Raw genomic sequence first — 24,796 nt, forward strand, 5'->3', positions numbered from 1 at the left:
CAATGATAATATGATTGTTACATAAAATGATAGCAAATAAATAAAATATTATTACACTAATTTCCCTATAACAAATGTGTGATGAAATATTTCTATACCACTGTGGAGGCAGGGAGGGTCAACTTTCAAACATCATACACTCATCTTTTGGGGCACTCACTTTCTTATTTCAAACTGTAAAAGAAAATAAGAATGGCTTGCATGGTTTACACCTTGCTGCAAATATAATTCATTCAGATATTATGCTCTGTGCCTTTCCACATGACTTGGAAAAGCTAACTCAAGTGTTTGAAAAATGTTTAAAACTATGTGAATCAGGTCTGTAATTTGAAACAGCAAGGCAGTAAGGTCTGAAGCAAAGGCAAGATGGGCACTTATTGCTCCGAGTTATTAACAGGGTTTCCAGCACAATTCCAAAATATGGTCCCTACCGGCAATCTCGAAGAAAATTAACTCCACCTCTTCCAAAAACTGCACAGCTCTTTATGCCGCTTCGCACAACGCGGTTTGGCAGAACACAACCAAGCGCAAGGCGTGCACTGCCAATTAGTCACTAATTACAAGTACTATTAGAAGGGCAGACGATTCAAAACCACGCCGTTAACTGCCTGCGCCGTTTCCCCATAGCACATAAAACCAGCAGGGCGGATCAGGCCGTAGGAGCTGCGTGCACTGCCCTCACGCCATAGCACGGCACGGCACGGCACAGCACGGCACAGCAGGGCAGACGCCGCCTGTTGCAGGCGCCACGTCCCCGCCTGCCCGGCCGGGGCAGGGCCCGGCGCCCGGCGCGGCGCCGCCCCCCCGGCGGCCACGTTGACAGGGCGGGCGTGGGCCGTGTTCGCCGGGCCGTGTCTGGGTGCGGGTAGCCGGTGCGGGAGCGGGGCAGCTGCCACAGTAAAAATGTCTTCGCCTCCCAAAGAGAAAGCAGAGACGCGGGCCGGACACCCTCCTGCTGGTACGGCCGCCGGTTCCCGTCTCTCCGCTCTTTCTCTTGCCACGCCGGGGGACGGGGCGGGGGGGCCGGGGCGGCCTCGGGCCGGCGGGGCCGGGCGCCGGTTCCCCGCCAGGTCCCCTCCTGTGCGCGCCGGGGCTGAGGAGGGCGAGGGCGGCCTCGGGCGGGTCCCGCCACTGCCGGGGATGCGAGCCCGGGAGTGTGAGCCCCGGTAGGTCCGAGACCCCGAGGGTGCGACCCCCGGTGGGTTTCCTCGCTCTCCACTGCGCTCCGGGCGCGGGAGGTGCGCTGGGATCCCCGCCTGAGCCCTGGGCGCCCGCGGCGCTCTCTGCCCTCCGGCAGCCTCTCCCGGTGACGGGCCACGCTCCGTGCCCTGCCTCGCCCCGAGGAGAGCTCCGCTTATGGCCAAACCCTCCTCGGGTGTGCGCAGCTTGGCATCTCCAGGCTCCCACCCGGCAGCCGGGCTGCGTTGTCTGCTCCGGCATCCCGCCCTCGAAAGGCGGCGGAGGCCTCCGGAACCCCGCCTGGGGCTGGTGGTGGGGTGGGGAGGGGAGCGGAGCGGGCTCGGCCCCACGCAGCTTGCGGGGCTGTTTCAGCGGAGTGTACGCTGAGTGTGAACAGACACTGCAGACCAGGAGTGCTCTCTGCATCCATTTTGCCTGTGGGCATCAAGGTGTGAGTGCCAGAGCATCCTGCGCGCTCCTGGCTGCGATTCTGGAGCCTGGCAGGATAGGAAACAGGTAAAGCTGCTTGAGAAGTGTCTAGCAAAGGAGCTCCATCGCCTTGCGTCCTGCTGCTGTATGCCAGTGGACAGTCATGGCAGGAGCTGTGTGTCACCTCCAATGGGAAACTCACCTGCCAGGGTCCATAGATGGTAGCACCTCTCTGTGCACAAGTGGGGTTCAATTCCTCGCAATATCGAAGTTGTGTTCCGTCAAGTACTGTTAGTTTTGCTTCTTACAGTTTTCTTAGATAGGGGAACTTTGGTCCCTGCATCAGCAGCTTTACATAGGTCATCTAATGTTTCCCTGTGGAGTAGTTGGTGAGCTTTTTATTTTAAGTGTTTCAGTAAAAAATCCCAAGGTCGCTAGTTTTATATTCAAATCAGTTAGTGAGATTTAAAGCTAAATTTGTAAACAGCTGTTGAACCATAATTGAATTCTGTGCTCTTTATAATGAGGACCTGAAATTCCTCAAAATAGAAGTGAGAAATAATGGCTTTGCTTTTTGCATGGCAGGTACAGTTCAGCAGTGCAGGTAAGTCAGTCTCTTGGCTGAGCAGTCATTCTAGTCCTGCAGCCTCCCTTGTCATGGCATTAGCTCTTACCTGGCTTCTTGCTGAGCTGCTTCAGGGAGCAAACCAAAGCATCATTTTCCAGTGCTGACAGCTTTTGTTGCCCTAGCTCCTGGAGCTGGCTTGTCTTGAGGTATATGTCAGCTTCAGAGAGCAGGGGTCATTAAGATCTTACATTGGTTTAGCTCTGTCTTCCAGCTACAACATTGAGGAAACAAATATGCTTTGCAGCTGTATTTTCTGGTGTTGTTCCATGTTTGAAGGTTTTGCTTCAAAACCTGTCTTTTGAAACTGGCGAAAAAATTTTAAAGACCTGAAGTGAGCCTCTCTAGGCCACATGAGAAACTAGCAATGCACAACGTTAAAGCTCAGCTGGAGTACAGTACAGGTTTCCTTTGCCGTCAGAATATTTCCGTTTGAGCTTTTTACTTTTTAAAACATGGGCCCACATATGAATTGCAGAACATCTTCACCTATGTGCCATCTAAGGCATACCTGTTTTGGGTTTTTTTCTATCTTTGTGAACATGCACACAAAATTTATCTTTGGAAGAAGGGTAATCACTCAGCCTGTCTTTGAGGCAAAAAAACCCCTAATGCTTTACCATATCTCCAGGTCACTTTGTTAAGAAGATTTTTCTAAACTGTTTGGCCCTTTGGTCATTTACGACTTGGAAAACCCACAAGAAGTGTTATGACTAGCAAGAGTATATATTTACTCTAGTAGTTGAAGATAGGTTTTAATTCTCTATCTCAAGCTTGTTTAGATCCCTGAATATTAGAATAATGCAATAGATCAGTCTGCAAACAAGTTTTAATAAAATGAAAGTAAGAAATTCTTTTAAAAAGTTAATACAGGTGGAATTTTACTCATAAATAACAAGGCAAATTTCTTTCAAAGAAAAGGTGTGATCTCTTTTGATAAATGGCTTAAAAGCCCAGGTTTTGCTGCATACAGTTCTATAAAGAGCTCTACCTGTAATTACAGATGTGTCTTACCCTACTGAGTATGTTGGACATGTAAATTTAGAAGGATTTGGGTCATCAAATTAAAAGCAAAATTGACAAATCTGTTGTGTTTCAAGTGCACCGTTTGCCCTTGCTTACTGACTGCATTGCATTCCTCTGCATTGATCTTTCACATAGGGGGAAAAGAAAAGGCTCTTGAAAAGACAAAGGGTAATGAAATGGAAAGAAACCTCAAGACCTCAGTGCAGGAAGCGACTTTGACCTCCCCTCTGAAATTTAAGAGGGCCCTAACTTAATCTTCATTAAATATCCGCCTGTCATTGAGCTCAAGTGTGCCCATAATACATTGCTGAGTAGGTTTGTACAGTTCCTCTGAAGAGATCTGTGTAATTATGCTTTAGCTGTTCATCTGGTACATGCTGTGGAGGGATAAAGGAAGGTGATTGTGTTAATAGTGTATTTATGAAGTTTTATGATAGATTTCTGAAAATAGTTATATGCTTTTTTTGTACATTGAAAAAAACAGCTCTGAGCTGAGATTTCTGTGAAATGAAGGCATAATAACTCCTTACTTTGTTGAACACTAATGTATGCTCCCTTAATATAATGTACAACGGCGTATTTTGTGTTTCCCTTTTCATACATCTTATCATCGTAATGGAATCTGTTACTACACACTACATAAGAAATAAAGTTTTATGTTACTATGGAATACACACTCAAGGAATAGGAAAGCTGCCATGGTCTGCACCCTGAGCCAGATAGGGCCAGCCCTGTCCCTGACCTGTGGTGCTTCTCTAGGCTCTCGGTACTTGCTCCAACTCACTGGGGTTTATTTCAGAATTCAGTCTCAGAAACAGAGAGCAGTCCAGCAGTGGGGGCAGGGAGGAAAAAGTAGCATGCTTCCTGACTGCAGATCAGCTTGAGTGGTAATTGATTAACACAGTTATTTAATACATTTCCAGAAGGAGTAGCCATTCCCTTATGAGGAACACAGGCTGGCATTCACAGGACTGACAAGGTAGTCCTGTCTACCTCTCAAGGGGGGGAAACATGACGTGTGATAATTAAAATCCAAAACTTGTATTCAGTAGTGAAGCAGATAGACTTGTTGCTCTTCTGAGTGTGCTGGCAAATGATCCCTTCTTTATTTCACGCTTTAGTAAAAGGCTTAGGGCCACTTGGCTGTCACCACTCCAGGGAGCCATTGCCTGTCCTCTCCTGCCTTAGCACCTGAGCTCTGCACTTGCTCTTCAGCTGAGGAGCTGTTTTCTTCCTAATCCCAGCACAGGGTCGTTGACACCATCCACTTCTGGACACTGCTGTATGACAGTGTTCTGGAAGGTGGTTTATCAGTTATTTAAATCCTTTGTTTGCAGGATAACGAAATCTGAGCTCTTTTAAGGATAATTTTTAAGTGACAAAATCACCATGGTAAGCATCTGTCGAATTATGTAGTAAATGCTAGGCAAGTAGGAAGTAGCTGATTCCTCATAATTCCTGAGAAAAAAATCTCCAAGTGTTGAGTGGGTTTTTCATTAGCTTCGTGGATGTAATCAGTTCTTCTCTTGTGACACCCTGAGGTAATGTAGCTTAGCTGATACCTTTTGAAAAGGAAGGTGAGTTATGCTGCAAGAGTATTTATCATCTTAAACTAAATCTCCTAAAACTGGGTTGGGTATGAGCATGCTGTGTCATGGGTGGCAGATATGTACAGAATGCTATCTATTTATTTCACTTCTGGTCTCACAAATACACATGATTATTGCAGCTGTTTGCTGGTTGTGTCTGCACAGTAACCTTGGATTGCTAAATATAATTTGATTATCCACCAAAGTACTCTAAGCTGTATGTACTATGCCTGACGATATTAGTTCAAAAAAATCACATTTAAAATTCTAAGTTACTGCATTAGTCACTCTTACGCCTTTCTAGTTGTCTGGTTATTTGCTTTTTAATCCCTGCTTTTTAATACAGGCAAATCTGAATGTGTTAGCTGTGTATTTTTTCCAGTGACAGATAAAGAGAAAAGGAGTGGCTGGTGGCCTGATGATATACAATGAGAGAGGAGAGACATTTTAGATCTAAATTAGCGCCAAATCTTCAGGTATCATTTTCTCTAGTTTTCTGTTAGATGTTGAAGGACATGGAAGTGTGTGTATTGCTCAGAACTGTTGTTTGTAACCCTGGCAGATGTTGCTGTGGAGACAGCGTCTTCCATGAAGAGTCATTTGAAACAAATAAGTAAAAGGTCCTGACTGTCCAATGATGTTAAATTTAGAAATCAATTAAAATAAATCAATAATTTATAAATAAATGTAAATAAAGCATGGCAGTACTGTGATTAAGTGAGATGTTAAAAGAAGTCTGCACTTGACAAAACTCAGTGTTTGCTTTTGCAAACAAATTTAAATTTCTAAGGAGCTTGAATCAAGACAAATTAATTGGAATTTTAATTTTTGCTTCACTTCAGGCAACAAAGAAATGTAGTTTTCTACAAAGAAATGTAGTCTTTCTTTCTTAGTCCCATGTGAAACATTTCTTACCGATTTAAGTTTTACACTGAAGAGGGAACACAAATGATTTGGGTTTGGGGTTTTTTTTAGTGCATGATAGGAGGCCACAGTTTTGACAGGTTTTAAAAGATATTTCTTTGAGTTTGTCTGTTAATTGCCTGTCTTTAGTTAATGACCTTTATTGAATTAGAAGTTTATCAAATATCACTCAGAATGTAAAATTGTTTTTAAAAGACAGGGCCAAAGCTTTCGCTTTCTCCTGGTGCAGGTCACTTTCTCTTTCCTGCTTTCCTTCACCCAGGCTGTAAAATTTATGCACAGCAGTGGCCTTTCCTTTGCTGTCCTGGTTAAGAATTGGGAATTAGACCTGTGTCTAGGTTTCTGGGGTAGCACTGAGCAGCTGTGAGTGCCCTGTTCCCTCTGTGGCAGGACACAGGAGGGCTGTCAGAAGCACAGCCGCCCTGTCCCTGCCAGCTTCAGCTTCTCCGAGTGCTGCTCTGGCATCCTGCTCGCTCCAGCTGTGACACCTCTGCCGAGGCTCACCACAGACGCTGTGTCAGGCACTGTGAGACGCAAACCAGCGCGTCTCTGTGTGGTTTTATTGACTTCTGACCACTATAGTGGTTTCCTGATGTGGTTGCTGATGGTAGTGTAACCTATCCAATTAGCTAATGAGATGCATCATCTTGTCCTGTGCTGTCCTGTAAGCATGTGTAGCAATTGTTGAAGAAAAAGAAAAGTACACTATTGAACCAGAAAGCAGATCGAGAGCAGCCTGTCTGTTGCTCTGCTTAGTAGCTGCAGTGCTAAGCCTGGCTTGCTTCCTGTTTTAGATTGCACTTTGGAGTGGATAAGTGATGCACATAAGTGGATCTGCTTTCACTTCTTGTTTTGTGTTTCAAAGGGCTGCTTTCATGTTTGCATCATTTCTAAAACTTAAATGATGCAAGAATTTGAAATGTTGTAAATGCTCATATGTTTTGCAAACCAAAAAACTCTCTTCTAAATCCAAGTTAACGGTTCTCCTAAATTTTGCTTTTTATTACACTATTTGTGAAGTACTTCTTTGTATAAATACCGTTATTATAGATGTAGCTTTTAACATGAAATGGCAAGTCAGTTTCTTTGGTTTGTGGCCTTCTGTGTAGTGTTATGCAAGTCATTGCCTCAGTTTCTTCTGACTGCTGCAAGTTGGTGTGGGGTGAGGGAGGAATTAAAACAGAATTGAGTTTTCTAAAATGTCATTGGAAGCAGGCGGTAAAATGAGCTACAGGTTCTCAGGATAAGCAAAGATGGCATCATGTGAAGGAGAATGGCAGATGTGGTCCTGAAGGAGCTCTTCTTTAGGCCTGCCACTTTTTAACCCTTTGTGCCTCTTTTTCAAACTGTGGTTACTGTTAAATTGCTATGAAAAGTATCAGGAGGGAAGCAGAGTGTAAGGAATTCCTTACATTCTTCACTTAGCATTGATTTGACTGAGGTTTGTTGTTATCTATTTAATTTTCATTCCAGTGAAAGCCGGTGGGATGCGGATTGTGCAGAAACACCCACACAATTCAGATGCCAAAGAAGAAAAAGATAAGGATGACCAAGACTGGGAAACCAGCAGGTGAGCACTTTGATTTGGTGCATGTGGTACAGTGAATTTCCATGACCTTGAACCTTATCACCAGTTTGTTTTCCTTGTGACTAGCAGACCAAATATGCAGTTGTTTTTGTATCATAAAGCAGTAGCAAGTTGGACACTCCTTCAAGGCAATTGGGGAATTTGGGAATTTTCATATTGCTGAGCCTTCTTTAAATGATCCTGTCATGTGAGACAAGGCTGGAGAAAAAAAGTACAATAGAAGTAAAACCTCAGCTTTCCTAAGATGTTTCAGTTCAGACTGTGCAGAAGCATAGAGGCTGGGCATATTTGGACACAGGTATCAGGCTGGCAGTCCGTATATGAGGTGATCTTTTGGTGTGCTGGGTGTTTCCTTTTAACCCTTGGCCCCTAATTCTGTCTGTGAGGTCTTTGATGGTATGGTGCTTTTGAATAGACAAGTAAAAATATGTGGTACTAATATTATCTGCTTTTATTTTTAGATGGGAATCTATCAGTTTTAGTGGTGGAGGATACTAAGACTGCAGTTGCTTAGCAGTTTTAACTAGATTTGTGGGATTACTGCTGTTTAGAAATGAAAGCAGGGAGGTTCGACGGACTATCGCTGTTTTTCTGTTCTTACAAAAGCCACCTGGTTTTGTGCTGCTTTCCTCAGCTAGCTGTTTTTCTTTCCAGCCAAGACTATATTTACCTGAAATGTTTATCTACTAACTTAGGGCATGGGTTTGTCCTTGCTATTTGCTCAAGGTAAAAAAACAAACTAGAGAACCATTCCTGTGTTTTGGTAAGTAGACTGACTTAGATGATATTTATTTTACACGTAAAATAGTGGTAATAAATAAGCATTGTGAAAATGTCTAGAAATAAACCCAAATGTGTTCATTTACTTGAATAGGAAACACCTTTTTGAGAATTAATAAATTCAAGTACCAGTCAGGAGAATTAAAATTTGTGTCCTTTCTTCATCAGCCAAGTTGGTCATCTTGTAATTCTGCACTATGACACATCAGTTGAAAGTGTCTGTATTTCAGTCAAGTTTTGTCTAAAGTAAGAAATTTTATCTTGGGGTCAATTTAAACTTTGTGTGGGGAATACTTCATTTTATTTGAGGTGTGTTGACCTTGACTGGGCAGACAGTGTCCACCAAGCTGCCCTATTATTCCCCTGCTCGGCAGGACAAGAAAGGAGAAAGTAAGATGAAAAAACACATCTGTCAAGATAAGAGCAGTTTAATAAAGGAAAAGCAAAGGCCATGCATGGGAGCAAAGGAAAATAAAATATGTATCCACTATGTCCCATCCACAGATGATGTCCATCACTTCCTGGGAAGTAGGGCTTCAGTATGTGTTGGGGATAGCTCTGGAAGACAAATGTCATAGTAATGAATTCTCCCTGCCTCCTCCTCCTTTCTCCTAGTTTGTATTGCTGAGTGGGTGGTCTGGAATGTTCCCTTGGTCAGTTGGGGTCAGCTGTCCTGGCTGTGTCCCCCCCAAGATCTTGTGTACCCACTGCCTGAGGGTGAGAGAATAATGTTGGAGAAGCAGCTTAGGTTCTGTGGAAGTGCTGCTCAGCAGTAGGGAAAGCTGGTGTGTTTTATGTCATGTGGTGTTCCTAGCTACCAGTGCCAAGCAGGGCACTGGGAGGGCTGCTGTGGCGAGAATCTACCACCTCAGCCAGACCCTGCGCAGTGTTGTACATCTGCTTATCTGTCACTGGCACGCCAGCCTCGTGGCAAGGAGCCTCATTAGGATCCAAATGACAAGACTACTTGTGCCTGTTCACAGATCTAAGCCTCTCTTACAACACAGCACCTGCTTTATTCCCTTCTTCAAACAAGATTATGTTTTCCCTGTTTCACTCAAATGGTGCAGGGAAAAGTTAAAATTTAACCTTGATTTTTGTGGCTGTGTCTGCTGTAGCAGGTGCTGTGACACAGTAGAAGCACATCGATAGAGGTAAGCAGTGGGTGCTGAGGACTTAATGTTCACACTGTGTGTGTTTTAGAGATAAATTAGTTTGGTCATCTGGACTGAAGGACCAATCCTAGCTGGCATGTGTTAGGTGTCTCCTTGAAATGTGTGTGTCAGTTTAGCATCACCTCAGGGAGTCTAGGTGAGGTGACCTGAGACCAGTCCCCAGTGTGAAACAAAGCCTAGACAGCTAGGTTGGAATGATTGGGAGAGAGGTGAACTCTTGATCTGTAGATGCTAACAAAAACGAACTTTATTTTAATACTGTGAGCAAAGGTAATGCTTTTAAGACAGAGGAGAAAGTTTAAAGACTTCTAGAGCTATCTTATTAACTAGCTGTGGTACATCAAAATCCATTCCTTCGTCATGTTTTGACAATCATGACCTAATTGTCAAAACATGCACTTTGAGTGTGCCCTTTGCTTTGGTTTTCATTTGGAGGATACATTATTGGTTCGTATTAGGGACTTGTACATATAGTTATTCTGAGTCTGTGTATCAGACTGAAAGCATTGAGTTGAACTATTTTATTTCTTTGATCTGATCCTCTTGAGAAAGAAAGCAGCAGGAGGACGTAAGTATAGTTAGGTGGGAATTAATGTAAATTATAAGTTTGTTTACAAGTCAAGAGAAGTTGTTTTCCTGGTAGAACTGATGGCTTTTTGTGTATGTAAGGGAAAGGATTTAATGTGTCTGTTGTAGGCTCCTTTGGGAATACTTGCACAGCTCTGGTGGCAGTACAGTCTATGTGAGCAAGAAGGTATTTAGCCATAGACAGAATAAGCTAGTCAAAATTAAATTAGGTTTGCAGTACATCGGCTGCTTTTGTGCTGGAAGGTGCAGTCCCCCAGAGTTTGTGTCTGCTCCAGATGATTCATGGTGCTGTTTGAAAACTCTTGGATTCCTGATTGTGCATGAGGGGTGGTTTATCAGGACATGGATTTGTTAGGAGGGGTGAAGTGAGCATTGCTCTCCAGCACCAATATATATGTACTTTTGTGGCTTAGTTAGCTGGTATTTTATGTCCCTTTGTTAGGCAAGTGTGGAAACATCTGTGTTTTTAACTTTGTGCTAGCCGTGTTTTTAGTCTTTGCCATTTTAAGGCGGTATTGTTGATATGATGCAATCTCTACTCCCATTGCATCTGAAGTCAAAAGAAGCAAACAGCCCTTCAGGAAATTTCTGTCAGCTGATATGGGCAGCTGACAATGGGGTGAGAAAATAAGAAAACAGAGAAGAGTAATTTGTGTGTGAAGAGGGAGGCTAGGATGAGTCATTATTTCAATCCCATTGTAAACATATCTGAAGACAAATTAGTGGAACTGGCAGTAAATGGAAGCAGAAGAATTCAGTCTTTCCCAGAGTTCTCTGGGAACTCTGAGAGCACATGACCTCCCCATAATGGCACAGATCTGAGCAGTTGCTGAGCAAGAAGGCTTCAGGTCATAGAACTATTTGTGGCTTTGGAGACAGCTGGCATTGTTTTTGCATCTTGCAGGAAAAGAATTGGATCAGTGTTTCTAGTCTTAATGTAAATGAAGCTTACATAGGTAAACACCCCTGACATAGCTAACTGTGCTGTGATAAAGGTGACTTTAACATTCACCGGGTAGGTCTTTGATGTTTCTTTTTCTCAGTTGTTTAGCTACTTGAAGTCAGTTACTGTAATTTACTCTGCAAAGTATTTTACTCAATTCTGTTTCCCAAAATAAAATTGTTATGGCAACCTCCCATTTCATGAAATTGTAGGGAGACTTGTCAGGGTGGTGATTTGCAATCCCTTAAAACAATATGTGATAAAGACCATTTTGCACAAATTTAAACTTTTCCTGCAGGGCCGATTTCAGCCTTGAGTTGTAGCAGAAATAATTTCATGTCTCTAGTATAAATACAGTTTTACTTAAAAAAGGAATGTCTGGATATGATTATATGGTGGAGAAGGCTCAATGGAAGAAAGTCGCACAGTTTGATTTAGGTGACCTAAAGGTATGTGTGGCATCAAAGCCAGTGGCACCCCCATGGTCAGGGTGTCCATGTCAAACTGTGCTGTGTGGTAGGATCCTTGGCCCATATTCTTTTCAAGATGAATGATTTTGATCAACTTGTTTAGAGCTAGGATGCTGTCTGGCTGAACTTCTGTACTGATGAATTACTGATTTTTCTCAGGGTTGTATAATTTCTTAACACTTGTGTTGGTTTGGTTTTTTGGATATGGTTGCAGTTTTTATTGATTGACAGTCATACTGATTTCTGCTGGAAGCTTTTTTTGTGATGCTAGAGGAGGGTGAACCATATAAATAGAAGTATGGTTATGAATCAAAACCATCATTTTTCAGGACTGTATGTTGGCATAGAAATTATTTGGAATAAATAGGCTACTCACAGTCCTAGTCTTTATTAAAATCCCATTAATGCCTGTTTTACTGAGATTTGCAGTATCATGTGCATTCCTGTGCCAGCAGCTGACTCTAAACATAATAAATACTCCTGAAAGACAGATAATTTGAATTGAGAGCTGCATGTTCAGTTTTGCACAAGAGATTCATTAATTGTCACTCTGGGATCTCAAGAAAAAGAAACTGTAATTATCTATCAGGATCTAGATTTAAAAAAATATTTAAAGTATCTGGCTTCATTTTAACCACAGGGTAAACTGCAAAGGCTTTTATATCTTAAAGACTCTTACCTTCTCTTTTGTTGTATTTGTGAAATAAAGTGGGTAATTACCATGATTTAATTACTCAAGATAAATGCAGTAGTGTAGTTTCTCTATATATGTTTAAATTGTATGTGTTTTGTATCTTAAGCCTACCTGGAGATTGTGAACCCAACATTATGCCTGACTTTTAGGTTGTGGATATTTGCCTTTCATCCATCGGGTGAAAGGAAAAAAGCCAAGAGAGTAATTTAGAATGTTGACTCAAAAGCAAAATTATGCTAATGAAGCATATGGGTGTTTGTACGCCAAAGAGTACTCCCAAAACTTAGTTACATGGTGAGAGAGGAGTTGTCAAAGGCCCCTGTTATCCTTCAGTGTTACTTGTTAAGTCTGAATATGCAAGTTGAGCTAAAACTGTTTTTTTCTTTCGGAAGTGCAGTGAAAATCTCAAAAACTTGGGTGTGGGTATATACTTTCATTCAAGAGCAAATTTGTTTTTCCTTTTCCTCACTTTGCTCTGCTGCAACTGACAAGAAATAAGTCTCAGGCATTTCTGGTTTTTTATTTGCCACTGAAGATTCTCCTGTCATTAAAATATTCTTAGTTTTTGCCTTATCATGACCCATGTTGACCAAACTTCTGACAGAATTTAAAAAATATAAATTGGCTTTATAATTAAGCCATTAGAGAAGGTTTGTATGTCTGTTTACATCCTGAATATGGAAGTGTTTGGAACTGTTTCTGTTCTTTGCACTTTATTGTTCTGGTTGTTTTAGCTGGGGTAGAAAGTGTAGAGTCAAAGTTCTGACCCTTTAGCTTGGGAATAACTGCTGTTCAGGACAGCTGCAACCTGGGAAATGATGTGTAGTGTTCAGTCCACTTGCATGCACATCCTTTAGGAGGTAGTTTCCATCATGTATGAAGATGTCCTAGTCCAGGTGGTTCTGATGTAGTTTGTTGTAGAGTCAACAGGTGTTTGACAGAGGGAAATATTGTATAGTTATATGTAAACAAACAAAATCCCTCCCAAAACTTTTCAGCTTGTTAAACATGGAAAGCAAACCCATATAAATGTGAACAGGTAGCAATGAACTTCCATAAATACTCGGAGTGAATAACCCATTGGTGTTCCTCCCATGAAGTTCACTGACGTAAAGCTGAAAAAGACCTCGTTACCTATGTTCATGTATCTGTAAAACCAAAGTTATGGAAATGTAAGCAGGCGTTGACTCAGTGTGGTGAATATTTAAGATTAAAAGAAAGAGACAGGTCAGGACAGACAGATTGCTACACCTTCTGTGTAAGTTTCTGGAGAGGAAATGTGCAACTTTGGTGGGTAGAGGACTGACTGAGTCCCCTTTTGCTTCAAAGGTCCCTTGGGCTACTGTGTCAGTGGAGGCAGCCTTGAAGGAGTGAACTAGTACTCTGTAAAAGCATCTGTCATCCTCTTCTTGGACAAAATTCAAATTTCTTCTACCATATTTCTAACCATCTCTTTTTTCCCATCTTTGTGGCCTGATTATGTTACCTCCATGAGCTGATATGGTTGCACAAAAGAGGTTATGTTCATAGATTGTATTGTCACTTTACATTTGACCACATAAAAAATGAAATTTGATTAAAGATATGGATATAATGGGTATGACTCAGAGGTTTTTATTCCTGTCTTTGGCTTTTCAACTCTTGTTACTCAGATATGGAGCTTTGGAGGCAACTGGCCTTGAAAATGAAATGTCTGGTGGAGATGCAATGGAAAAGCAGCCTGGCTCTGAATACTTGTGGTTTCTGGGAATTGCAGCAAACGCTGGGTGTTACCCCATGGTCATATTAGAGCTTTGTGTGACTAACTCTTTCTTTACTTGGCTCAATATTCCAAAGGTTAAAAGAAGGTTCTGCTGGAAAAATGCTGTTGAAGAACTGCAACTATAATTTTGTAATATTATTAATATTATTAAGCATAATAATAAGCATTATTAAGTAACATAGCAGAGTTACGGAGATAGTTTCCAAAATATCTTTATTTCCAAAAAAAAATACAGTGCTTAGTGCTTGGGGTTTTTTTTAATCCCTTCCCCATTCTTATCTTTATTATTTTGGACTTAAATTTACTTCACAGTTAAGGGAATAGCTTCTTAATAGTGTTATACCATTCTCCTTTACATAAGTGGCATTGCCTTCAATGCATTTTTCTACTTTATTATTCATCTTTGTGTCTCAATCTTTTGCCTAGGGTTTTTATGATTAGCAGATGCTCAAGTCTGCTAAAGTTTATACATACATAATTTGATTAGTTATAAAACCTGAAAACAATATTAGCTGTGTTCACGTGATTTTTCAGGACAATACCTTCTGCAGATGACCAGTTACTTTGAGAAGCAGCAGAGTAATTGCTATGACCTCTGTTCACCTCCATCAAACGCCTATGCAGTAACAGACTTAAGTGTATGTACAGAGAATAGAATGTGTAATACTGATTTTTAAATGCAGAGCTACTGTAAAGCAAGAAAATAGGCTGTGAATATCTCCATTTAAGAACTGAAAATATCTGTGAATGTAGGAAATGGGGAAAAAGCTAAGCAAGGTTATGAATGAAGCATTCTCATACAGGAAGATGAGAGCCTTCTGAAAGACTGTTTTATGCTTCCAGTATTTCTTGATGATTGAAGCAGTAAGTTGATAAATCCATCAGTATAAGTGCCAGTTATGACATTATATGGATAGTTCTTTTCACATTCCTAAAGTACTGTGTGCATGTGTGAAAGAACTAAAAAAGATCTGATATTTCTCCCCCTCAAAGTGAATAGAAGATAACGCCATCCAGCTCAGCGAGAGCCAGGTTCTGTCCTGAAAAAACATATGCTGCCTTATGAAATTATCTGGAAAGCTGAGTTGAATTGTCAGCCAAGCTGGTGTAAGAAAAAAGATTTTGAAAGAATGAAAGTCTTTAATTTGTATTCTGTGTGATGAGAAAGGTGAGAACAGCTTAGTCATATATGAGAAGAAAATGGATGAGAAGCACTGTCTTTACTGTGGCACAGCTTAGTTAGCACAGCATTCCATGTCACTACAGAAAAGTCAATGATATTGAACTAATAGCTTGTGTGGTATTTTCTAGTTCTTTTCTCTTGATATCTTTCTGAAGTATTGGAATGCATGGGATGAAGGTGACTATGCCAGTCTGTCTAAAAGCACAGGTATTATAAAGCACAAAAATTTTCAAACCCAGAAGTACAGTCAAATCCATTTCACTATGCTAACTGAGCCCAAAGCTCTATTATTTAAATGTTCAACAACACTAAGAGTATTTCTAAAGCTAAAGGTATTAATTTCTCCTAGCAAAAGCTTGCAGAGGACCAGATGCTACTCATTTATTTAGCATCACAGCCCTGTGTTTGAAGTGAAGTCACCAAGAGCTGAAAATGAGTAGGAGGTGCGTGCGATTGTCACTGTGTGCCAAGGAGGGGGGTCTTTTTCCAGTAGCACCTTTCTCTCCTTTAAGTTTCTTCTGCCTCAGCTGCATCAGGCACCAAAATTTGAAGTAGTTTAATATTAAAATAAACTTTGAATTATCGTTTCTTAACTGTCACTGTGCCAAACAGGAGGGAATTTATTTCACTCCCAGCTGCTCCCAGAACACTGGTACAAGAAGCAAGAGATACATGGGAGATAGATAAGAACAACACTGAAAACATTTGTTACATTGTCATCATTAGAGTTTTATTTAGTCTGCTGTGGCTGCTTGTCGTTGCTTGTTGGGGGAGTGTTCACTGCAGTAGGCTTGCTGCCTTCTGATATTACTGTAACATTTTAATCACCACATCTTGGTCACAGACATCATGTTAAATAGATGGCAGTTAATAAAAATACTTTAGCAACATTCACACAAATCTTAGTTCTGGAAAATTTCAGTTTCTCTGGGACTTATTCCTTAGAATATATGTAGTGCCTGGAGCTGGTACTGTATTCACAGGGCAGCTGGCTTTGTTGCTGCTGGGTACAACCAAAGTGGTTAGTTCTTTTCCTTAATAATCTTGAAATTTAACTGTTTTCTTCTTCTTTTTTTCCCCCAGCTTGTTAGAGCTATAATTAAATACTAGGCTAGCTCTCAGTTATGTCTGGCTTCATCTAGCACCTCACAATGCAGTACTGAATCAAACAGTCCTTGAGATCCAGGTACTTTTGAGTGCTGAGTGTTTGCCCATTGCTTTCCAAACCCTATTCTAAAGCCTTCTTTTTTACTTTAAATAAATAAATCAGTGCAGAGCTCTGGGTGTTACAGTGGAAGAGCTAGGTTGGACTTTTTGCTAGAACAGTTTAAGTGTCTGTTATGAGAGTATTTAAACTACCAAAAATGTGCAAAATAATTCAGTAACTAAAATCTCATTACTCACTGTGTCCATCCTTGTACACCTTGGATGTTGCTAATAAGCTTGACTGCATTCCAGTGCTGATGATCACTTTCCTGAGACTGCAGCCTCATATGAGTGTTTAGAACATGCAGTTGTAAACTGTGTTTACTGTTTAGTGGTTGCTAGTTAAAAATTGCTAGATTTTTGTGTTTAAATATTTTATTTTTCCATGCAGCTTATTAACATATGTGCTCATGTGCAACATGTTATTGTTACTAATAAGCAAATTTCTTTTGCTTGTAATGTAAAATTGTTTTGTGGAGCACTAAGGAATTAATCAATCAGTTAAGTGACAGCCCCATTTGGCTTGCTTGTTAAAATGTTGCTTTTGTATGGGAGGTGATGGAATGAAATTCTAAGTTGAACTGAGTATTTTTCACTTCTATAATTCTTCGTTTATTTCTGGTATCATGCTACCCAGTGATTCTAGAGGAAAAGTGTATTTAGCCATGTGTATGCTGTTTTATATCAACAGTGACACTAATAGCATTACCACAAATTCTTCCACATAAGGCTATTTAGAAGGCTTGTGACTAAATGAAATTTAGCCTTCTTAATTTTTGCTTTGAAAACTGCTGTAGAATTAATTTCCTGTGTTCAGAGATTACATGATTCTGTTTCTGCTGGTGTGTTTGAAAGATTTTATTCTCCTTCCAGTTTACAATAGGGAAAAAAGTCCAGAACAAAAAAAAGCTTCAGAGGAGTGGAGCTTTGGATTCTGCTGTTTTCTCCAAGCATAGGCTTTCTGGTTGATGACATTGGTTGGTTTGGTTCCTTCCCTGTATTGGGATGGTTTGGATTACCTCTGTATGGCTTCAAAGTTCAATATTACATTTTTCCTTCATATCTTAAAACAATTGCTATTAGAGAAAATTTGAATTCCTGCTGATAATGTATTATCTATTCCTTCTGCAGTTCCTTTGAAGATCTCTCTTTATAACACATTGTTTCCTAGTTCAAATTCTTATTTTGTGTTGTGTCTGACTCTTTAAGTGATTTCTTTATTAGTTAGTGATCACCAGTTATTGTCATCGTGTTGTATTTTCCTAAATCACCTTTTTTTTTTTAACTCCTGAGAAGAGTTTTAATGTTGAGAGACCTGTATACTTTTCATCCTCCTATGCAGAGCTAGCAGATTAGCTGGTCTGATGATCAGGACTTGGCTCTTATATTAAAATTTTATGTGTCAGACTGAGAAATAAATAAATCTGCTGTTTAGGAGCTGTGAAGTTCTAACAGAACTAGATGGTAATAGTCATATGTTTTAAGGCCATTTATGTGTCATTTCTGTATTTGACTATTGCCATTTCTCTCTGCTGTATCCCATGCTAACTCAGTTTAGTGAGAGGTCTTACTGGTGTTTTTGGAAATCTCTGCATACCCGGTAGGCTAGAAGATTTTTGGGTGTTTTTTTGCTTTGATAATTCCCCTCAGGTTTTAATACCTTTTACTGGGAAGAGAAACTTGCCAAATTAATGCACACTGTTGTCCTCTGCTGTGGGAGGAGAAAAGGGAAGATAACTGCTCACAGTTAATGCGCCAGATTTTGTCTTCCTTTCTACCTTTTTAAAAATTTTTGTAGGTTAATTACATAATGACTTTTTAAGACACTGGATCCCTGCCTGTTCCCATGTCTTCTAAAACAATAAATAAGTAGCAATACAATGAAGGAAAGAGGGAGTAATAACCTTGTTATAGTCTCTATCTTTCTCTTCTGTTGTAGAGAGTATGGATGTCTCTGCAGGGCCAGCACAAATATCTGCCTGTGCAGCGCTCCCCTGCAGATGGTCCTTTGGAGCAGTGTGCAAGGAGAATTTGTGTACAATGAGCCCCATAAATTCCTCCAGCATCTAGCAATCCAAATTACTCCTGAGGAACTTGCTAATCAAAGTACTGACATTCAACCTAGTTCCTGTTTTTCTATCCCTCTTTCGACCATATGGACATTTCTCACCTTGATGATCACACTCCAAGTAGTGTGTGCTGCAAAAAGTTTTTCTTTTTGCATGCCTGGTAACTTTTTCCTGTGTCCCTCAAGTATTACATACTAAGAAATACTGAATAATTTACATTCTCCTCTTTATTGTATATTTTTCTTGAGTTCTCTTTTATCAGTTTGTTTGGTTTTTTGGGGTCATAACTGGAACTGCAGTGTGGAGGGTAAAAGCCTGCCCCAGACATATGCACTGAAAAAGTTCTATTTTTCTGCTTGTTTTCCTTCTCTTAATTGTTCTTGTGTTACAGTTGTCTTTTTAAATGCCTTTTAGGTATTAAACTGCTGATTTCAAAAATCTTTTCCCAGTGATAACATTTGTTATTGAGTTTAATAACTGTGGTAGAGGCTATCATCATGTAGGTTCAGTTAACATTGTTTTTCTCAGTGTGTGTTTTCTGCATTTATCATGGTGCCATCTTTCTTCTTTCCCTTTATTGTTCTGTCATTCCTCTGAGATCTCTTGTAACTGTTTACATTCAGGCTTTTTTTGTCTTGAATAATTCACTAACATTAGCATATATTGTCATCTATTTAGACCTGTTTTCAAGTTATCTATTTAGACCTGTTTTTCAAGCTCTTGCAGGATCCCACTGTTAACCTCCATCATTATGGTATTTGATTTATTCCTCTGTTCTATTTTCAGTTTGTGATTCTCGAGAGTGTCTTCTGCCATATCCCATGATAACTCAGTTTATCTACTGAGGAGCCTTGTTTGCATTTTTTGGAATTCTGTGCATACCAAATAGACTGACTTTTTTTTTTTTCACTTGATCATTGATTCAAATTTTAATACCAATCCTGTTAAATATTTAGCCAACAAATATAAACTCTGTTTTGGGGTATTTTACAGTAACTTTACCTTAAACACTCATTCTCTTGCTAGAAAATCCTCAGCTAAGATTTCCTAATACTACTACATTGTTAGATAGCATGCAAAAATATGCAAACAAAGCTATTAAGTAATAGATTCATCTGCTGAATCTAAAATAGCATTCATATTGCTGAAAAAAAAAGAAATCTTTATGTGCTTGTTTTTAGTATTTCCTTTTCTAAGCTATCTTTATGTACATACTTGAGAGAAACCTTGGCAAATAAATAGCTTCTGTGAGATAAGTGGCATTCATTTGTTTTTATTTGAACTTAATTATGTTACTACAAATGTGGTGAAAATATCATCAAATGAGACAAAATGTCTGTGCAAAGAACCTAGCAGCAAAATTTCCATCAGACATCCCCTTGGGTTTTCCCAGCCTTTTTAGTGATGTTTTTCTAACACTGGAGTTACTGAATCATCACAGTTGATGTTTAGTCTGCCGTAATTTCAGGGAGTGTTTACAGCCATGAGAATTCCGTGGTGTGTCCCACCTTTCAGTAGAGAAGGCAGTGCTGAGCCAAGCTTCTGGGCAAACAGTCATGCATTAGGATTTGAATAAATAAACAAAAGCTGTGTTTATGGGAATGGTGGGCATATTACTTGATCTGTGCAACAGTAGCAGGGTTGATTGTTGTCAGTGACCTTGGAAGTAAACAGTGAATCTTCAAGTGTGCTAATGGTAAATAGCTGTTTTGCTTAGTTAAATGCCACACCAATGGTGAGGAACTCCAGAAGTGCATCAGTAAAGTCTGCAAAAAACCAATTTTGGATTACAAAATCCTTGGAATGCAGTTGGTACTATAGGACAATACAAGACACAGCCTCTGGCTTGGGAAGTTCTGAGTTGCAGATTTCTGGAGAGTGCTCTCAGGAGCTCGCTTCTGCATGCTCCATCTTCATCTCAGGGGCAGCGAGGGGAGTATGTGGTCCCGCTGATTGTAGGCTGAGTTCATGTTAACATGAGTTGCTGTTTCAATAGAGAGATGTGTTGGGAAGAAGTGATGATCTCATGAAAGCTTTATGTAGTTAAACTGAGTAATGGAAATGTTTGGGAATTTCTTCTCAGTAGCTGTGGTGGTGTTGGTTGGTTACAGAGGTAACCTGGTACTGCTGTATTGGGCTGCAAAACGTTTGCACTGGATTTTTAGGGACTTGAAAAATCAGAAGCACCTTCTAGGAAGGCATTTTAAAACTGATTCTAAGTTATTCTAATAACCTGCTGCTTTTCTTAGCCCTGCTGGATGTAGGATAAATAGGCTAGAGTCTCAGGCAGTGACAGGCCTGCCTCCATAGCCTTACATGAGGACTGAGTCTCTGTATCCTATGTTGTGTGCGCTGTCTGTAGGCTCTACATAGAGCAAATTCACAGAACAACTCAAAAGCAGTGTTGCTCTCTGGATTCACCACTGCTGCACATATTATTAATACCTTTAATCTCGCAAGATTCCCCAGGCGAAAAGGGCTAGAAAAAAATTTAAATCTTAATTGCTCCGACATAACACTGATACTGTTTAGAGTACCTCAGAACATGTCTCCTGGCTAGACTCTGAGAATTAGTTTGGGGGAGGGTGAATTCAAGGCATACATATGTTAGTTTGTTTTGGTTTCTTTTTAAGATGTCATTGCCAAGAAGTGCTTCCAGAGGTTCAGTTTTGGCATAACAGTGTACGAATTAGCACCTTGATTTTCCTAGGCTTTCCTTAGATTTGTATCCATTATCTTTAACATGTGGCATAAATTCAATGGGTAATTCTTCTCTGGTTTCTTCAGACTGTAGTCACAGATGTAAATATGCACTGAGCTTTTCTAGCGGATACAAGAAAGGAATGAAAAGCGAAGAGAGGAAAAGAGCCTCAATTTATACATTTTTCAGTTTTATTTTTTCTTTCATAAGATTAAGGAAGGTGAGAGTTGCAGTGTTAGTTGGTGATTCATGATCTGCCAAAATAAGCTTGACTAAAAGAGGAGGGGAAAAATAGCCCACCCAAAAGTCATGTTTTAGCTTTCAAAATATGGAAAAGGAAGGAAATATAAGTGTTCTCACAAAAAAAGGATTTTACCACAAACTTGGCAGATATTTTTGTGGAGAAATGTGTGTGTTTCTGCAGATGAAAATTGAGAAAACAACCTGGTAAATAGAGATGAAAAATTTAAGTACCACATGTTAGTCTAACTAGCACAGTCTCTGCAAATAAGTTCTAGTAAGATCAATCAATCTTTGGATGAATATCAAGATATGGATGGTTTTGATGTTAAAGTTTAATTTGATTCTGTGCATACATCTTTTACTTTCACTTCCCTAAAGTAAACCATTGGAAGATATGAAATACTGCTTTATGGAAAGAAGCCTGGAAAATCTTTATGCAGAATTGAGTTGCTTTAATTCAGTGTGTAGTACTTGATGTTCATGACTTTTCATATTCAGTAATAAACTTCTCTTCACTCACCTGCCCCTGCAGCCCTGGTGGTTTTCATTTTGGATGTAAGTCTGTTGTCCATCTGCTCCTAGGCATCTTGAAATATTTCATTTGTAGGAGATGTTCCTTTAGGTACAATGTCCTGGAAGGGTTCACGTTTGGTGGGAGTGCTATTGGCAGCATAAATATTGACTTTTGTGGTGCTTGTCTGTGGCACTCATCAGCTGGTAATTACAGGCAAGCCAGAGATGATCAGAACTGACATCTGTCACGTGCCCACGCAGAGACACTTCTTCGGCAGCATCCAAAAGTAAATCTCTTTAAACTGGAGCAACAGCAGCCTTTCCTGAGGCAAGAGGAGTCTTCTGAAAGCATGATAGAAGTCTTCTTTTATCCCTGTATATAGCATCTTCAACCAACCATTTTCTATTAATTTTTCAGTGGCCTTTGTAATCCAAACTTTTTTGCAGAGTTTGATGCCATTCTGGAATTCCTCTCCACTGGTAGGGCATTTATCTGAAGGGCTGTCAGGTAGGCTGGTGAGTGGTATTGGTGCCTGGGCTGTGGGTGGTACTGTGTTTTGGGAACAAGGTCACAAGCACCCAGTGTAAACCCAACTTGACGCTGGAAGACCAGTCTGAGCTCAAGAAGGACCTGTCCTTCCTGTTCACTTCCACTCTTGGAGCGCCCTGGTTTGGAGCCCTTTCCTATAAGGTTCATGATAAGCAAGAACCTGCATTATTTTGGTTTTGCTAGTCTCCCCCAGTCTTAATCCAGGAGTTATGGATAGGGAGGGATTTTTTTATGATCAAGTACCACAACAGCATGAGAAACAAGATGAAAATCCCTTCAGTTGCACTGTCTTCCCTGCTTTGCCTTGCAGATTGGAACACTTTCAGGCTGCTGGCAGTCTTGTTACTGTCTGAAATATTCATGTGGCACCTTTGCATCTTGACTAGATTCCTGTCTCTGGCATGGTGGTAGGGAGAGACGGAAGAGTGGAGGTGGGGGCAGCATGCTGTCAGTGAGGTCAGACAGTAAAACAGTTAAGCAGCTCCTCTGCAGTGGGAGCTCTGCTGCTGTTGCAAGCCCTGGCCATGGGCTAACACAGTTTTGTGCTGGTTAACAAATAAAATATCTGAAGTCTAGGCTGCACCCGGAGTGAGAAATAACCTACTTCCCCTACTTGCACCAGCGAGGAGGAATAATCTGTTGCCTGAGGTTATCTACAGAGCATTTGAGCTCTGTGCTTACTTTTCAGCTTAGCCAGGAACAAGCTTGTAGTGGTTTTGGGTTTGCAGACTATACTGCTAACCCTCTAACTTCAATTTGAAATACCTTCTTGAGGAGAAATAAATTTGCGAGGCAACAAAGTTGGCTACTACTTCTCTCACGTTTCTGTAGAGGTGAATGATTTGCTTTATATGAGCCCAATTGTGAGTTAGAAATTACAAACTGTAAATTTATGATCTTGTCATAGTAAAAAAATGATGCCGCATAAGTGTTCATTTCTGTAAGCAATCTCTGAAAAAACAAATGGTTGTGGAAACTGTTGGATTGTTCCCACCTGTCTGTGATCATCCAAGAGAAATTGCAGACAATTGGGTATTTGCCCTAGAGGCCACTTGAGCTGCTATCTATGGGTATCTGTTTCCTGCTCTGGGTAATATATGGAAAAATTCTTCAGGGCCTAAGGCACGTTTTAAAGACTGCAAGCTGGGTTGTACTCAGGCCAGCAGAGATAAGAAAAGATATTATTGAGGAGCCCTGCAAGGCAGTCAGGTTGGTGTTGCACTCCTGGGGTAAGCAAAGGTGTGGAGGCATCAGCTTTAAAATCTTCTTTTTTTTACGTGCCTTTAAACATGGGATCTTTGACCCCTGGTGCAGGTGGTGCTGTGTGCTCTGTCATCACTCACTGAGAAGCAGTATCCAGTGCACAAGTCCTTAAAATATTTATGAAATAATCTTCTGCATCTGTGCCACTGCTCTGTTGAGATCTCTGCTTGTTCTTATTGAAGTTCATTAATCAGTTGTGGAGTTTTGGGATTTAAATGCAAGTCCTTCATATTTGTTCTTCATTACCTGGCATGCAATAAACACAGCTGCTGGAACTTGAGTTTCCTCAGCAAAACATGCTGCAAGAGTGTTGTGAGTAGATTATGAAAATCTGACATACTCCAAGTCTCTTAAAAAAAGAATCAGCTTTGCCAGATAAGTTGGCACTTCCTGCCTGAGTGAGCAGAAGGACAGAGTTGAAGTTGATTGGCAGGCTTTACAGGCTGGAGAGGGGAGCCATTGTGAACATGGTGAAGTGCAGCATGGCCAGGTGCAAAGTCCTGCACCTAGGCTGGGACAATTGCCATCACACAGGCTGTGTGATCAATGGATTGAGAGCAGCCCTGCAGGGAAAAACTTATGGGGATTCTGGTGGATGAGGGGCTGAACATGTGCACTTGCTGCCCAGAAGGCAAGCTGTACCTTGGTCTGCACCCACCTGAGTATTATATCCAGCTCTGAGGACTCCCAAGGTAAAAAGGATGTGGACCTGTTGGAGTTGGTCTAGAGGAAGGCCACAAAAATGGTGAGAGAGTGGGAGCACCTCTCCCATGAGGAAAGGCTGAGAGAGTTTTGGTTATTAAGCCTGGAGAAAAGCAGGTTCCCAGGATACCTCTTTGTGGCTTTTCATCTTCTAGGGATTTGACAAGAGAGATGGGGACAGACTTTTTAATAGGACCAACTACCACAAGGGGCATTGGTTTAAGCTGAAAGAAGGTAGATTTAAATTAGATGTTAAGAAGAAATTCTTTACTGTGAGAGTCATCATGTGCTGGAAGAGGTTCCCCAGGGAAGTAGTGGATGCTCTGTTGTTGGAAGTACTCAAAATCAGGTTGGATGGGACCTTGAGCAGACTGCTCAAGGCAGCCTTAAAGATGTCCCTGCCCATGGCAGAGAGTCATGTTTAAACATGACTAGATCATGTCTAACAACCCTTACAACCCAAACCATTTGGTGGTTCTGTGTCTACAGGTAGTGCCTATGTTAATATTTTGAGAGGAGGGGATTTCAGACATTGACTTATGACTGTATTTTTAAAAGTCCAGGCAAAAAACGAATGTTTAACTGAAGCACATT

The 24,796-nt window shown here is 40.7% G+C and overlaps 1 protein-coding gene across 1 annotated transcript in view; it reads left to right on the plus strand.

The window, feature by feature from the left end:
- The first annotated feature begins 775 nt into the window (after nt 1-775).
- DAP (death associated protein) overlaps nt 776-24,796 on the plus strand; it is a 52,710-nt gene continuing 28,689 nt past the window's right edge. Inside the window, exons 1-2 of the mRNA XM_059471057.1 lie at nt 776-958; nt 7,246-7,342. Of these exons, the coding sequence (XP_059327040.1) occupies nt 904-958; nt 7,246-7,342 (152 nt within the window). The 5' untranslated portion in view covers nt 776-903. The remainder of the gene's footprint in view (nt 959-7,245; nt 7,343-24,796) is intronic.

This window comes from Ammospiza nelsoni, chromosome 1, assembly GCF_027579445.1.
Source record: "Ammospiza nelsoni isolate bAmmNel1 chromosome 1, bAmmNel1.pri, whole genome shotgun sequence".
Classification (NCBI taxonomy): Eukaryota; Metazoa; Chordata; class Aves; order Passeriformes; family Passerellidae; genus Ammospiza; species Ammospiza nelsoni.